This window comes from Nycticebus coucang, chromosome 6 (genome assembly GCF_027406575.1).
Source record: "Nycticebus coucang isolate mNycCou1 chromosome 6, mNycCou1.pri, whole genome shotgun sequence".
NCBI lineage: Eukaryota > Metazoa > Chordata > Mammalia > Primates > Lorisidae > Nycticebus > Nycticebus coucang.
In genome coordinates, this window is record NC_069785.1 from 3,138,080 (window position 1) to 3,153,705 (window position 15,626).

Sequence of the window (15,626 nt, forward strand, 5' to 3'; positions counted from 1 at the left end):
CTAATTTTTCTATTTTTTTTTTTTTTTTAGTAGTAGAGATGGGGTCTTGCTCTTGCTCAGGCTGGTTTCAAACTCCTGAGCTCTGGGGATCCTCCTGCCTCAGCCTTCCGGAGTGCGGGGATGACAGGAGGGAGCTGCCAGGCCATCTTGGCCCCACCCCTTGGCCTCACCCCAAGTCGCGGCTTTATCTGGACACCTCTCTCCCTCAGCGTCTCAGACACTTTTTAGCCATTTGTTGTTTTTGCTTTTTCCTGTCACCTTTCTAGGAAATAGGGGAGTTCTGATAATGCTTCCCGGGAACAGCACAGACTATTTCAGGGCTCTCATTTGATTTTCTTTTTGAGATTCTTATAAATTTACCCCAAAGTAAGGGGGACAAAAAGCAGCAGCTCTCAGCCGGCAGTGAGTGGTGCAGCTCAGCCGCTGTGGCCTGGCAGAGCCGTTCCTTGGGTCTTCCGTGCCTGGGGCCATGGTCAGAACTCAGGGCTTTTTGATCCTGCGCTATATACCCAGGGAGTGAATTTGCCTTCTTGCACAGAGATGTCCTCCTATTTTTAAGCCCATCTGTCATCCTTAAGTTTCTCAGACCTGTTATGTCCCTCTGTGCCTAGCCCGACCCCCTAGAGGGGCTCATGGGCAGGCAGGACCCCTGGGCAGGGCAGGCTCAGGGCCTGGCACCAGGGGTGGAGAGTGGCGGGGCAGGGAAGCCAACTCCCTGAACTGAGTGTTGGTTCTCCCTCTGCCAGCCTCTCATAACTCTATCCCAGGGATTCTCTGCCATGGCTGGGCCATGACAAGGGAGCCATTTGCCATGGATCAAAAGACAAAGGAAGTTTCTAAATGCTTGGGCTCCTCCAGACCCCAGATCTAGGAGGTGGTGAGTCCTGCTGGGCAGGCTGTGATCAGGGCAAAGAAGAAACAGGGTTTGCGTTTCTTTGAAAGGCCCTCTCCTGCAGGGCCCCCAGGCTTAGGTGGTCCTCAGAACAGGGTAACTTTGGGGTAGTTTGACTACCACAGAAACAGCACAAAAGATGCCAGTTATCCCTGAGGCCTGGTAACAGTTGCCCTGAATTTAGGTCCCCGGGCCTCCCTCCCACCTTGGGGTCACCTGGTGGTGGCCCCCCTCCTTCCTCTCCCTGGGCAGCAGCCCTGAATTTAGTCCCCCAGCCTCCCTCCCACCTTGGGGTCACCTGGCGGCCCCCACCCTACCTCCCCCTGGGGCAGCACAAACCTGTCTCCCCTGCTTCATGATGGTGGGGTTGGCTGCGGGGCTGCGCTGGTTGGAGCTGACGAATCCAGTGGTGCCCAGGAGGCCCAGGCGGGCAGAAGGGACACTTCGGGAGGGAATCTGGTACTGACGCGGGTTCCGTCTGCCCATGCTGCTGCCCACAGAGCCCGCCGTGGGGAGGGAGTTGGACTGCCCAAAACCGCGACTGTGAAGCCAAGAGAGAGAACGGGAGGGTCAGTCCCACTCAGCCTCCCTGGCTGCTGCCCGTGGGTGCTGCCTGGGGCTTGCTCACATGTTAACTGCTGGGTGGCCTTTAGGGAGCTCTGTGCCAGCCAAAGGCTGTGATGGAGACAGCGGTGCCTGTGACGGGCACCGTCCTGGCCTCTATATCACTCTTCAATCTTTGCAACAGCCCTGTGAGGTGATGCTGGCCCCTAACAGCCCGAGGAGGCGGTGGAGGAGGAGGAGGAGGACGGAGGCTTGGCAACGTCACCAAGGTGGCAGGGCCAGGCGCGTGCCCAGGCGCTCCTCTGCTCTCCTGATGCAGCCGCCTTCCCTGAGTGCTGCTATGCCTTTTAGGCAGCCGCACGGCAAGAAAGCACAGAGCCAGGATTGGAATGGGGCCTGACTCTGTCCCCAAGTCCCGTGCTCCTTCCTTTCTGCTGGAGTCTGTTTCTGGTCCCTCTACCTGTGAGGCAGACATGGAGAGGCCCGAAGCCCACGCATATCCCCAGGCCTGTCCTCTCAGTCCTGGGGTCCCCAGCCGGAGCCAGCTCCAGGCACAGTCAATGCAGGTTGGATGAGTAAGTAGGTGAGAAGAATTAGTCTCTGCTGGGGCCAGGGACAGGAGGACAGAGATGGTGACGCTGGCAAGTGCTCCGGCCCTGGGACAGGCCTCCCTGAAGCCCAGACATGTGGCGGGGAGGCCGAGGTCCCATCCTGCTCTGATGTGCTGTCACATGCAGGCTGGACCATTCCATCAGGGCGGGTGACCTCAGCGTGGAAGAACTCTCTTCTCCAACTAACTGCGCAGGTCTGGGAGGCTGTGCAGCAGCCAGCAGGGTTCCAGGGACCAGCACATTCTTTCCAAGAGGAGTCAGCTTCAGCTGGTTACAGTTTGAGTTGAGCTGCTCTACCTCCAATGGCCACAAGATGGAACAGACTTGCTTTTCCAGCCACACGGGAGGGAGGTTTGTTCCAAACCAGCCAGGAGACTCCGGCAAGCAGGGCTGACGTAGTTTAAGCAGTTGAGGGTGACCAGGGGCCTGCAGAACGGTCATTTCCTGCAATGAAGGGAGAGCCGGGCAGGGCTCAGAGCAGTCCCTCTTCTGCCCGGGATTCCCATGGTTCCTGGGGAGGGAAGGAGAGGCCGGAGGATGCTGCCTGCTTCTTTCTACTCCCAGGCTCTGGTGAACACCAAGAGTGTTTGGGATTCTGGTCAGAAGACCCTAAAAATGTGGTGAAGAGGAAGATGTGGGCTCTTGGTCTCTTTATTTTTCTCATCCTTTCTTCACCCCCTTATTTCTTTTTTATTGAGGTTTAAGATTTTTGGTTTATAAGAAGAAACTGAGGCCAGGGAGGTAGAACTGATTCTGGGTGGTCAGAGAGACCTCCTTGGAAGGACTGTCTGAGAGCAGTGACCGGCAGAGACAAGGGTTCGAGTTATTTTTTTTGAACTATGAAACTAGTCCTTTTGTCTCTGAATTTGGAATTTTGGCCACCTGGTAGATGATTCGGTATTCTGCTAAGATTTTTCCTTATTTAGTGTGGATGGCGATTTCTCACTTTCCTTTTTGGTTGGAGTTTTAAGAAGTTATTTCATATGCAAAATACAGAGTCAATGAGCTGAAATGATTTGTGCTTCCAGGAAGCCGTGACTGTTCTTAAGCAATGTGATGTGGGCAGGGGATTCTCCTATGGGCCACTTTGAGGGGAGCAGGGGCTCCCAGAGTGAGGACTTGGATGCAGATTAGGGGGTGCAGAGCTGAGAACATTTTGGGACAGGACATGATGGGGGAGGCTATGTCATCTTTCTGCTGACAGTGGGACCCTTGCTGCCCTGTCCTTTGTTGGTTTTTAAAAGCCAGATTTGCTGAGGGTTGCCAGAGCGCCTGCTTCGGTCACTTAGACTGCTGAGCTTAGTGAAATCATCCTGCATTCTGGGCAGAGAGCAAAGTGCCCAAAGTAACTTCCTTTCTCACCCTCCTTCTCTGCCTTTCTAAGTATGATTTCATCACATTGAAATGCATGAAAAGTCCTTGCTGAAATAACATTAATCAGAACCAATCACTCGGGGATTTGTGATAATTCAAGCAGGGGCTGGGCTACATACAGCTACCTTTGTGTTATCTGAGAAGTGGATCTTTAAAGCATATTAATAGCACGAAAAGACCCCAGAGAAAACCCTTTTGAGCACAAAATATCGTCTAGCATTTCAGCAACATCCTGTTGAACATCCGTGATTGACGACTGAATTCATTCTTATCTAATCAATGGAGACACCACCAGGACTCCAACCCGGCTGCCCAATCCAAGCGTTAGTTAGTAACACCCCAGAGAGCTGGGGCGACGGCCCGCGCTTCACCCTGAGCAGGGTTCTCCAGTGTGGAATGGTGACAAAGCAGGGCTCACAAAGCAGGGAACTTTCCGAAGAGGGGCAAAGAGCTTAGAAGCCGTCTGCATCGTCAGCCCCTGATGGTCTCCTCTGGGAACCCGTGTTCTGAGAGGCACCTGGAGCCTCCTCCTTCTGCTTGGGAGAAGAACTGCCCTCTCAGAAATGTGAGGATGGAGATGGTATTTGCAGGTGCTCTGGACCTGAGGCACACACTGCCCCTGCTCCCAGGCCTTCCCTGCAGCACAGGCCACACAAAGGCCAGTGATGCCTGCTTCTCCTGGGCCCACACGGGGAGGCCACTGGGGTCACAGGCAGGTGCCAGAGCTTCCAGCAGGTCTGGCATCCTCAGCCCAGAAAATGCCCGTCTTTTCCAACACACCCGTGGTCTGGGAGGCTGCACGGCAGCCAGCAGTGGTGCAGCGGTCAGCACATTCTGAGGATTTCTGCCTCAGAAGGGAGATGCCTGAGCTGGGAGCAGACCTTACCTTTCATCTGGGCCACCAGAAATCCTCAGGGCGCAGAGGTGGGCCAGCCCAACCTGCCAGGGGCTGGTGACTCCAGAGGGCTCAGGGCCAGGGAACCAGCAGTGCAGAGTGGGGCTCTGCCTGACCAGTCTCCTCTGCACTTCAACCTGAGCCCATGAGAGAAGCCTGACTTCTGTGGGGGTCAAGAGCACAGAGCCTGAGCCAGCCTGCCTGGATGCCACTGCCCACCAACTCATCTGTAAACTGGCGTCATGGCTGTTGCAAGGATTGGATGTCGCGATATTTTTAAAGTGTCTGGATACCAGTTGGCATGTAGTAAGGGCTAAATAAATGTTTAATAACTAAGTGTTATATATACCAGAATGTGATCACTCTCCAATTTTAAAATTAATATTTTATGACTTTTTATAAACTCCAATTGGCCTTATCTCCCTTCAAGATAAGACAGTGATGTTTTAAGACACACTTATGCAAATACATGCCCCAAATGTTAGTGACACAGGCAGAGAGATTCTACACGGACACTGAGAAATGAAATGAATTCAGAATCCTTTATGTGCAAGTATAGAAATTATCATTTATCTGCTCGTGGGTTGATGTGTCAGGCTCTTTGCACTGACACTCCCTGGCTTTCCAACGATTCCTAAGTCAACCCTCCCCCGCACTTAATTTCTCCTGCAAATTTTCACTGCAGTTCACTTTTGATATGCAATTGGATTCTTCAATTTAAAACCATATTAAAGTAATGGGCTCCAAAGCACACCCAGGCTTATTTTTAACTGCCTCCAAGAAGCTGAAGTACTATGAAAAATCAAGAATGGTGTTTCTGCTCCACCACGAGGCTGCGGCTCAGACCAAAATAGCCCAGCACTGGGCTCCTCACCCTGCCACCGACTATTATTAGTTAATCCGCAGCTCAAAGGGAGAAGAGAAATTACACCACCACTTAAGGTGCGGGTGGAACAACCATTTTTGTCTCTTCGGTTCCCCTCATCATGGTAAGCTACCAAGCGTTTTGCTGCCATTCATATGACAGCCGCCCTCCCCTCCTGTGTCCCTGGGACTCCTCTCATCATTCGACAGTGTAAATTGAGTCACACACACTCATTCAGATCTGCCTCCGGGAATCCTGCCTCTAGCAGCCTTCTCCCAACCCCACCTGTTCAAGGAAAGTGATGTGGAGCTGCTACCTGGCATTTTCACGAAGGAGGGATGGTGCCTGCCCACATTCCTGCCCGGGGACCCCAGGAGGCACCGGGGCACCAGGGGAACCACCATGTGCTACAAAGAATGAACCCCCAACATACTTTCTTTGCTGTCGATATCCTGATATGTCTAGGAGGGTTTTCCGAGGGAAAGACCGAAAGAGCTTCTGCACCTGCTGTTTCCATGACAACAGTCTTTTTTTCTGTGTCTCTGTAAATGCCTGCAAAAACAAACAGGACTTTTAAATGGGTGCCGCAGCCTGGAACGAGGGGGAGGAGCACGCGTCTGATGGGGAAACATCGGCGTCCCTGCAGCTGCTGTTTCTTTACCTGTTTCCCACCTGGTCCAAACGGACTGGTGCGTGGGGGGTCAGTTTCATTTGGAAGCTGCCTGTCCTGAAAAGTCAAGTCATCTGACACTGGAGGAGCCCCCCTGGCCCAGGTGCACGTGCTCAGCTGGGCTGCATTTCTGGCAGACCCATGCCCACTCTCCTTTCCTCTCACCTACAAGGTAGACTCTATTTATCAACCAACAGTGACTTGCAGAGACACTGACTGCCACGCTGGCTCTCGTGGGCTGCCGTATTTTTTTTTATAATCAATGGATATTCTGAACCAATCCAAAGATCAATCTGTTTCATGCTGTGTATTCCCCTGCAGAGGAGTGCAGAGCATTGCAGAATGGCGTGTTCTCTGTGATCTGGGACCTGACTGAGAATCTCCAATAAAGAGGGGGCGTGCCCTAAATCACCCCAGTGCACCAGTCCTACAGCTTGGGGCAGTGGGAGACCTGACACCTTCTCAAGTCTTCCCAGTGCAGCTGCTCAGTGGGGACGCTTTGCTGCCTCCCTCGTGCTCTGTGGCACACAGCCTTTGCACCCACCTTGGCCTAGGGAAGGACTTTACATGGGTTCTGAGTGCCCAAAGCAGGGAACTTCAAATTTGCTATGTGAGGAGACAGCAGAGATCCATGTCATCCCACATGCCCAGACTGATTGAATGGCTCTGGAGGGCTGTCTGGGGAGTCTTTGTCTGCAGCAAGTGGCCTGGTAATTCTGCTTCAGGTGGGGCTGACATGGTAGTCTTCATGCTGAGGGTCCCACATGATATACGCTCCCCAACCCCGCCCCGTTGAAAGCCCAGAACTGTGGCCTAGACCATGTGGCCGTGGGAACCCTTCAGGTCTGACTGATCAGCGGCAATGGAGATACGATTCCCAAGAAGTTTTGTCAATAGGCATGAAATCCTTTAAGTAGTAATAAAATATTACTTAGAGTAACAGGCTAAATGACTTGTTCTCATAAATGAAACAGGTTCCTTAAATGGAGAAAAAAGCGGACAGCTTAATTTTCTCCTGATGATGCTTAATCTTTAAGACCTAAACGCAGGCTCTCTCTGTGTACAAAAGCAAAGGGTGTTAATCATACTGAGGAAACATCTCTGATGACTCGTAAACCCCTTCCTCCTCGGCGGCCGTAAGAGCAGTCAGCAAGGAGGGCCGCCAGCTGGAGGAAGCAGCACAGCCCCATGGGTGGACAGGGCCCAGCGCTGCAAGGCTGCTCAGTTATCGGTGATGCTCACTGAACCTCCAGCTCCACACTAACATCCCTGCAAACATGGCCAGGGGCAAACATTCCTGCCAGCCTAATAAGAGTAGAGGATAGATCCTGCTTGCACTGGCATAGCAGCCAGATGCTGAGTGGGGGCACAGACACAGCCACTGGTCAGCAGACGGCAGGAGGACAGTCTGGCCCATGGGTTCAAGGAAGGATCTGGATGCAGACGGGCAGGGCTTGAACCCCTGTGTGGCCTCATGCCAGTTCCTCTACCTAAGACTTGGTTCCTTCCAGAATCGAGGATAGCAGTGTCTCCCACAGAGGGGCGTTGTTAGTGAAATGACACGTGAGAAGTGCTCAGAGGCTCGGCGCCCATAGTTCAGTGAGTAGGGCACCAGCCACGTACACCAAAGCTGGGGTTCGAGTCCGGCCCGGGCCTGCTAAACAACAATGACTACAACCAAAAATAGCCGGGCATCGTGGTGGGCGCCTGTGGTCTCAGCTCCTTGGGAGGCTGAGGCAAGAGAATCGCTTAAACCCAAAAGTTTGAGGTTGCTGTGAGCTGTGATGCCATGATACGCTACTGAGGGTGACGTAGTGAGACTCTGTCTCAAAAAACAAAACAAAAAAAATGTGCTCAGAGCTCTCAGAACGCGCCTCGCTCTTGCTGACAGCTCCTTACGTGCCACATGTGTGCTCCAACCAGGTCTCTCCGGCTGCATGGACCAGCCTTTTGCTGGTGACCTCCAGGTGCTCCTCACATTTGGTATTTAACCATGACCTTTAGCTCCAACCAGGGCACAATGCAACTGACTTCAAGGTCTGAAACTTGCAGCATGAGTTTGAAGGACAGCTGGCCTGAGCGAATGGCTCACTCCGCAGATGTGCTTCCCAAGACGTCACTGCGCCCAGGACGGCACAGGGTGCCCACGGTGGACGTGCCTCCACCTCTGCAGAGCTCCCAGCCTGTTCTCCATCACTTGGGCACCAGGCTGCAGAGGGGACCAAGGCCTCCACAGTGTTGACTCCGGGGTGGCCAGTTCTTCTGAGTGGGAGGTGCTGAGCCACTGCACTGGGGCTTGGTTACAGTTGATTTTGGGGATTTCTGAAAACTGCCTCCTGTGCTGTAGAGGACACTTCTCTATGGCTCACGACACCTGATACCCCACCACAGCCCCACGGGTGGGCTGGGGAGCAACTTCCTCAGGGCCCTGGTGGGCAGGGGAGCTGCATGCCTAGACACTGCCCAGATCCCCCCAGTACCACTTCAGAGTCCTCTGCCTCACCAGGGCTGCATCAGGAAGTCTGCCTGGAGGAAGGCAGCCATGGTGCACCCCAAGTTTAAGTAGGGGTGTGGGACGTGGGGTGGCAAGAAGGCTCCAGGGCAAGAGCCTGTCTTTCTAGAACCTCCTTAAGACACGGTGAAATGGCAAGAGGCCCCGGGTTGTAATCCAGGACTCAAAGAGACTGGTCTTAGACGTGAAATTGAGAACTTTCCTGACCTCCCTTTCATTACTCTAGAGCAGTGATCTCCAACTGGTATGCCATGAAAAATTTTAAAAAATTAAAAAAAATTCTTTAAAATTAAAAAAAATTTAATTCTTGAAAGAAGTTCAAAGAAAAGTAAGTATATTCACTTTTTACTCTTTTTTTGATCAACAATTTAAGTGTGCTGTGGAAGTTTAACCATAGGTTCAAGTGTGCCATGAGATTAAAAAAGGTTGAAAATCACTGGTCTAGGGAATTGGTCACTTCGTCCCTGGGGAGGAAGGGAGGTGTGCTGGCTTCATCAACAACTTCCCCGATTCTGGCCAGCTGACCTTCCTCCTGGACAGAGACTGTGTCTCCGAGGTGGGCCTCCCAGGTTGGATGTGTTCTCACCTGAGGCTGAGGAAAATCATTCAGATGCTTCTCCTTTCTCTTGAACTAAACTAATAGTGAAAAGCCTGACATTTTCCCTTCCACAGCAGCATGCAGGCCTCTGCTCCTGAGAGTTGCTCAGGTGAGCACCTCCCTGCCTGTGATTCCACCTGTGAGGGCCCCTGACTAAAGCCACCTGAGCTCCAAATCACTTGGGGCCACCAAGAAGGAAAAAGGGAAAGAGGTGAGAGCTGGAGTGCCCTGGGGGACGAGGTATCCTGCAGAGAGCTGGGGTGCCCAGAGGGATGAGGTGTCCAGAAGAGAGCTGGGGTGCCCAGGGGTGAGGCATCAGGCAGAGTGTGGTGCCGGCCAGTGAGGCGTCCCGTGTGCTGCTGGGCAAAGGCAGCTGGAGGGCGGTCATCTCACAGGCTGGGAAACTTGAGGCGAGTTGGAAGAAACTTGTCCGCCAGCATTGGGAAGCCTCAACGTGGGTGTGGAAGAGGAAGCAGAGCTCCTGTTTGCTTTTTCAGAAGCTCAGCTCTCCCCTGCTCCATCCTCCCTGCAAGTGTCCCCTCCCCAGATGCCTCCACCTCCTTACTGGTTGCGTCTTCCCGCCACTTGCCCAGTCGAGTTGTGACTCAGGGTGGGCTCCTCCGAGGCAGGGCCCTGGCCCTGCTCTGGGTGGTGCCTGCCGCTCTGCTATGCTCCAGGGCACACAGGGGTGACCTTCCCAGAGGCTCTTTCGTCATGTGTGTGAGACGGGCTGTTTTCTCTGTCTTGTCGCTGTCCTTCACCATGAGCCATTGAGTGAGGGACGGGGTGCTGGGCAAGTGCCCATGGTGAATGCGCTGGACACCCCTCCACAAGCGCTCGCCTTCCCTGCTTTTTGGGGCTTCTGGGCAGCCAGTGCATACCCAGTGTCAGGATTGGCAACAGACAAGGGCCAGGGCAAGCCTGGGAGAGGCGGCCTGCTCCTTCCTGGGACAGACACACGGCGGACCCTCAGCAGGTGCTGCCGTCATCAGGCACTACCCGGCTGCTCCAGGAGAACCATTAAATTGAAAAAAATATAACTTTCTTTTTTCAGTGAAAAATCCAGTACTTTGGAACAGCTGAATATTTCAGAAGATGGCACATCTGGGCTCCCAACACAGGCAGCTGGCCACTATGACCACGCTGGAGAGAGCTTTGGTGCAGCCTGCAGGGCGCGCAGGAAGTCCTGTGGCTGAAGGAAGAAACCGTAAACAGGGACCAAGGTGGGGGGGAAAGGCACTGCTCACCTGGACATGGAAACGTGCAGGGCCCCTAGAACCAGATGACACTGCCAACAGTGCTGGGGCAGCTGGGAGGGTAGGGGCTGTGGGAGAGGGCGGGGAAGGGACAGAGCCCATCAGACTCCCGGGCTCTGCCTGCCAACACAGCAAAGGGGAGGGGCTTGGGACCCTCATCACCTTATTCTCACTTCAAAATCCTACAAACAGACCTCACTACCCTAGGTTTATTGGCCCCAAGTTTCTCCAGCCCAGACATTGTCACTGTAACTCTTTGGGGCATGCCTTCAAGGAGCCACCAGAACCCTGGACCTGAAGTTTGACCCCGCACCAGGCCTGCCTCAGTCTGAGTGTGAAGCCATGCACACTGTGAGGAGCCTGCCTCGCGCCTTCTTCACAAGGACAGATGGCAAACACAACTCCTCCAGAAACCACCCACCGAACACAGCAGCAGAACAGCCAGCACCCCCCGCCCCGTGCTGCTCTCTCCCTCCCGATTCCCTGAGCTGAAGGTTCAATACAAACTTTCAAGAAGACCTGGGAACACCCAGAGCTGGGGTGCAGAGCTCTGTGTCAGCCTCCTGCACCCTTCCGGTGCCAGAGCCTCTCCTGGGCCTCCGCCTCACATCAGAGCTCTGGGCCTGGTGAGGCATCAGACACCGTAACACACAAGCCACGTTTTAGGTCTGAAGCCGTCACAGCCTCGTTCTGCCCAGACTGTTCCTAGTGACTGTGCATCCCTCAAAAACAAGTTGTTGGAGACCCAACTGATCAGGTCACAGAGACTCTGAGCATTTCTAGCAATGAGAAAGACATTTGGTAAACCCCACCGCTACTCACCTCGTGAATCAGACACTTGTCTATGAGCTGTAAGTAGGAACTTATATTTTCCTCGTCAGGTCTGGACACCAAGAGCTGTGTGCACACTGCAGATGGGAAGATGCAGATGGGTCAGAAGGGCGCGTTCTAACACCTGCCTGCTCTGCCTCAGGACTGACACCCTGACAGGCGAGACCTGCCACTGTAAGGTCTGCAGAAGAGGCCTGGAAGCCGCCCTTCTGCTGAAGGCACAGGGCTGGCCCCGCACGGTCCTGCCCAGAGCAAACTCCAGGCTGACCGGGGCAGAGGCCGTGGCGCTAGTGCTTACAGCTGTGGACAAGCTGGCCCTGGGGGAGGCGTGAGTGTGTGCGTGAGCAGGATACACCACATGCTCAGAGCCATGAATGTGTGGCACATGGCTCGCCTGTACCCACATGAAGTGCAAAAGAGGACGTCAGTGAGGCCTGTGTGTATTCCTGGGCCTGAACCTGACAATGACATTTTTGAACAGATATCCTGAGATTAATAGCAACCACCCCTGGGGAGGGAGATGGCAGGGGTTGAGGGGAGGGGAGGTTTGTTTTTCATTTTCTACCATTTTGTTTAATTTAAATTGTGTATATGGAGCAGGAATTGTGTTTATAATTTCTTTTCAAGGGGTTAACATATAAAGAAGTAGGGCCAGAGGGATGTGGGTCTCCCCGGGCGTGGCAGGGCTGTGGCTTCACCCCTCGGGACATCTGTGCTGACCTGTCACAGTGAAAGGGTGGGCAGGGAGGTGGGGAGGTGGGTGAGGGAGAACAAACCCGCCACCACCAGAGAGCTGCAAGGGAAGCCAGGCATCAGCTCCTCAACCGGATTTTTCTGCATTTAAGGTTTCTGCGGCATCTACATCAAGGGTTATTCTTACTCAACCATGAGGCTCAGGTGGCCATTCCCACTGGTGGAAACTTGGTTTCTTAAAATGGTCTGAGATACTGGACAATAAAGGAGGGAAAACTGTTTTCCCCTCCCACAGGAGCAGTGCTGACATTTGCCCCATGTTTTCAATAATCGAGGTTTCCTGTGACACCTCTCATCAAACACAGATTATCCTAACAGTGGACATTTAAGGGTGTGGACATCAGAGTCAGGCCCAGGGAAGGCAGAGTGCAGCCCGGGGAGATACTCTCACTGGAAGGGCCACGCCACAAACCCTGTCCCACCCTGCACACGTGCACACAGCACTTTTGTGGATGCCCTGACAGTCCTCAGGGAAGCCTGGCTTGCAATGCTGCTGTCCTCCCTAAGACTAGTCACCAAACACTTGTCAGGCATCTACCACGCACTGTGTGACATGTGGGGTATTCAGGGGCTACTAAATGCAGTCTGACGGTGCTGCAGACTGATGGAGATACATTCAATTACAGACAGTGACAATCCAATGTGAACTTGGCCAGGACAAGGAAAGCAGAGGGGCAGTGAGGCACGTGAGGGGGTGGGTCAGACAGCCTTCCTGGCTCATGGGAGGACTCAGATGAGACTTGGAGCATGAGGGGGCATGGCACATATGAAGAGAGAGGGGTGAGAGAAACAGTGTGCCAGGCAAGGCTACCACATACGACATGTGGGCTGTGCACTGCACAAGTCCGCACCAGGGCAAGTAGCTGCCACATACAGATGCACAGGCTGTGCACTGCACAAGTCCGCACCAGGGCAAGTAGCTGCCACATACAGATGCACAGGCTGTGCACTGCACAAGTCTGCACCAGGGCAAGTAGCTGCCACACACAGATGCACAGGCTGTGCACTGCACAAGTCCGCACCAGGGCAAGTAGCTGCCACATACAGATGCACAGGCTGTGCACTGCACAAGTCTGCACCAGGGTGAGCACCTGCTGGGCCATGTCCACCCAGGACAGTGCCACATAAGATGTGCAGGCTGTGCACTGCCCAAGTCCACATCAGGGTGAGCACCTGCTGGGCCACGTCCACCCAGGAGGGTACCATTTGTGATTCACAGGTAGGCTTTGTATAATCTAGTAGGTGCCAGGCAGAGAGGGAGTGTGTGTAAAGGCTCAGAGGTCCATCTGCATAGGACGGGTGGAGGCAGCAAGGGGAGGCCAGATGACAAATGACTCTTCAGGTTTGGGTATTATTACCTAAGAGCAAATGGGACGCCATCCCATGGCACTTGACCTGTTCTGTCGAGAGCTTTTAAGAAGGCACGGCGGTAACTGTGCAGATGCTAGAAAGGCCAACGGTTCAAATCCCAGCTCTCCCTTCAACTGTGAAAACTTGGATGGGCTAATTAGCCTCTGGGCCTCAGTTTTCCCCTGGTAAAATGGGACAGTTTGCAGAGTAAGCTGCACAGGTGATGTACAGAGTGGGGCCTGGCGCTCAGTCCTTGCTCTTAGTGACTGTGTTCACTCAGAGCGAGGACCAGCCCTGAAGGGAGAGGATGCATGCTGCTCGGAAGCCTGCGAAATTCAGCTCTGTGCCAAGAATTCTCCACGTCACAACCACGTCTGAAAATGCTCCCAGTGGCGAGGCGTGAGGCTCCTGTAGGCCTGGCATCCTTGAGCACAGGGAGCTCTGTGGGATGTGGCTGAAGGGATCTGAGCCAGCCTGTCAGTCACTCGTTTCCTGCCATTTTTGCTTCAGGGAGCAGATCAGACACTGAGCCATTTGTTCCTGAAACCATTTTCTCCCACCTCCCAGGCTCAGATTAGCAGTATCAAGGAGAAGAAAAGGGGTACAGGGGTGAATCGGGCTCTACCTTTCCCCATGACGCGTGTAAACTGCCCAGGGAGGTCCCCCTCGGGCAGCGGGGTGACCGCCAGCTCCCCGTCACAGCTGCTCATCTGGTGCAGCTGCAGCCCGCCACTGGCCCCAGCTGTGGGGGTGGCTGTGGCACCGGTGGCGGCAGCACCATCCTTGCAGTCGGGGCTCTGGGTCCCTGGGCCCAGCAGCGAGGGCTGGTGTGGGGCCTGTGGCTCTCGGTGGCGGGCCTCAGGGGTGGCGGTAGGGGAGCTGTAGGCCTTGATGGGGGTCAGGATCATCTGGTGCAGCTCCTGGAGTGGGACACGCAGGCTGCCCCCCTCGATGATGTCCTGGACGGGTGGGAGAGAAAAGACCTTGGTCAGTCAGCACCTGGAATGGTTCAGGGAAGGGTCCACGGCTGCTGCCCCTGCAGTGGGATGTTCCTGGGACCATTTAACAGTCGCAAACCAATGGGGGAGTGGAGTGAGGTATATACAAAAAGCCCCATCCCTGAGCCCCCAACCCCACTGGTAGCCACTGTTATATCATTCTGGTGGGCGTAGTGGCTCCCGCCTGTAATCCCAGAACTCTGGGAGGCTGAGGCCTCCCAAGGATCCCTTGAACTTAGGAGGTCAAGATCAGCCAGAGCAAGAGTGAGACCCTGTCTCTACTAAAAATAGAAAACCTAGCCGAGTGTTATGGCTGGTGCCTGCAGCCCCAGCTACTCAGGAGGCTGAGGGAGGAAGATTGCTTGAGCCCAGGAGTTTGAGGTTGCTGTGAGCAATGCCCGGTGTATCAAATGGCAAATGATCCCATCTTGTTATACAAGTAAAGACATGTACGTTTGTGTTATCTGTACTCCTCTCCAGAAGGATCTCTGGGTACTCTACCCAGGGTGACAGAGTGAGACTCTGTCTCAAAAAAAAAAAAAAGGTATAATTCTAACTTTGGGTCAGGCAGAATGCTTGGAAAACACAGGTCACCTGAGAACCACTGTCCAGGGAGGACCACCGTCCTGGAAGGATAACCGTCCAGGGAGGATCACCATCTAGGGAGGGCGGACCACCGTCTGGTGAGGACAACTGTCACCGTCCGGGGAGGACCAGTGTCCAGGGAGGATCACCATCTAGGGAGGCCCACTGTCCAGGGAGGGAGGACCCCTGTCCAGGGAGGGAGGATGACTGGGGAGGACCACTGTGGCTACTGAAACACTTTGGCACACTTTCTTTTCTGGCTTCTTCAGCACACTCTAGAAAATGCATCTAACATTTGACATTTGCATGTATTAGAAGGCGTGTAGCAGCTGGGCCGCACAGTGGCTTCGTGTCCTGTGCATGATTCCAGATGCAGGAGCTCATTCTCACACCTTCATGATACATGCCACGAGCAGCCAAGCAGACTCGGCCAGTTGTGTGACCATTTGAATCCTGGTGCTGCTGTGTGACCTTGGGTAAATGACCCAACCTCTCTGTGCCTCAGTTTCCCTGAGGACAACAATGGCAGCTGCTTGTTGGGTGGTTGTGATGATGTCAATATTTGCAGAGCCACAGGGCAGTGTCTGTCACCCTTCGTGTGCTTCTCTGTGAAATTACCAAGTATGAGCTGAGTGCTCCTAGGTGCCAGGCATTGTGCTGGACAGGGGATAGCAGGCTGCCCAATGCAATGGGAATGGCCTGCAGGCCTCCCCTGGAGAGTCTACACGGCCATAGGATGGACATTCCATGCTTAGGCGGGGGAGGCTGTGGGATGCGCAGGGCTGCTTCAAGGGAAGACTTGGGGAGATGCAGAGAGGACGCCCCATGTGGAGGGCACTTGCGGGCACAGGAGGTGCGGTCGTGGGAGGAGC

General features: G+C 54.0%; 1 protein-coding gene across 2 annotated transcripts in view; it reads right to left on the reverse strand.

Moving 5' to 3' along the window:
• Nucleotides 1–15,626, reverse strand: part of SAMD4A (sterile alpha motif domain containing 4A) — a 209,967-nt gene that overhangs the window by 16,169 nt on the left and 178,172 nt on the right. For both annotated transcript variants that reach the window (XM_053593943.1, XM_053593942.1), the window contains 4 exons: nt 13,797–14,130; nt 11,060–11,145; nt 5,635–5,753; nt 1,232–1,433 (listed from right to left, as the gene is read on the reverse strand). In XM_053593943.1, coding sequence (XP_053449918.1) covers nt 1,232–1,433; nt 5,635–5,753; nt 11,060–11,145; nt 13,797–14,130 — 741 coding nt within the window. The remainder of the gene's footprint in view (nt 1–1,231; nt 1,434–5,634; nt 5,754–11,059; nt 11,146–13,796; nt 14,131–15,626) is intronic.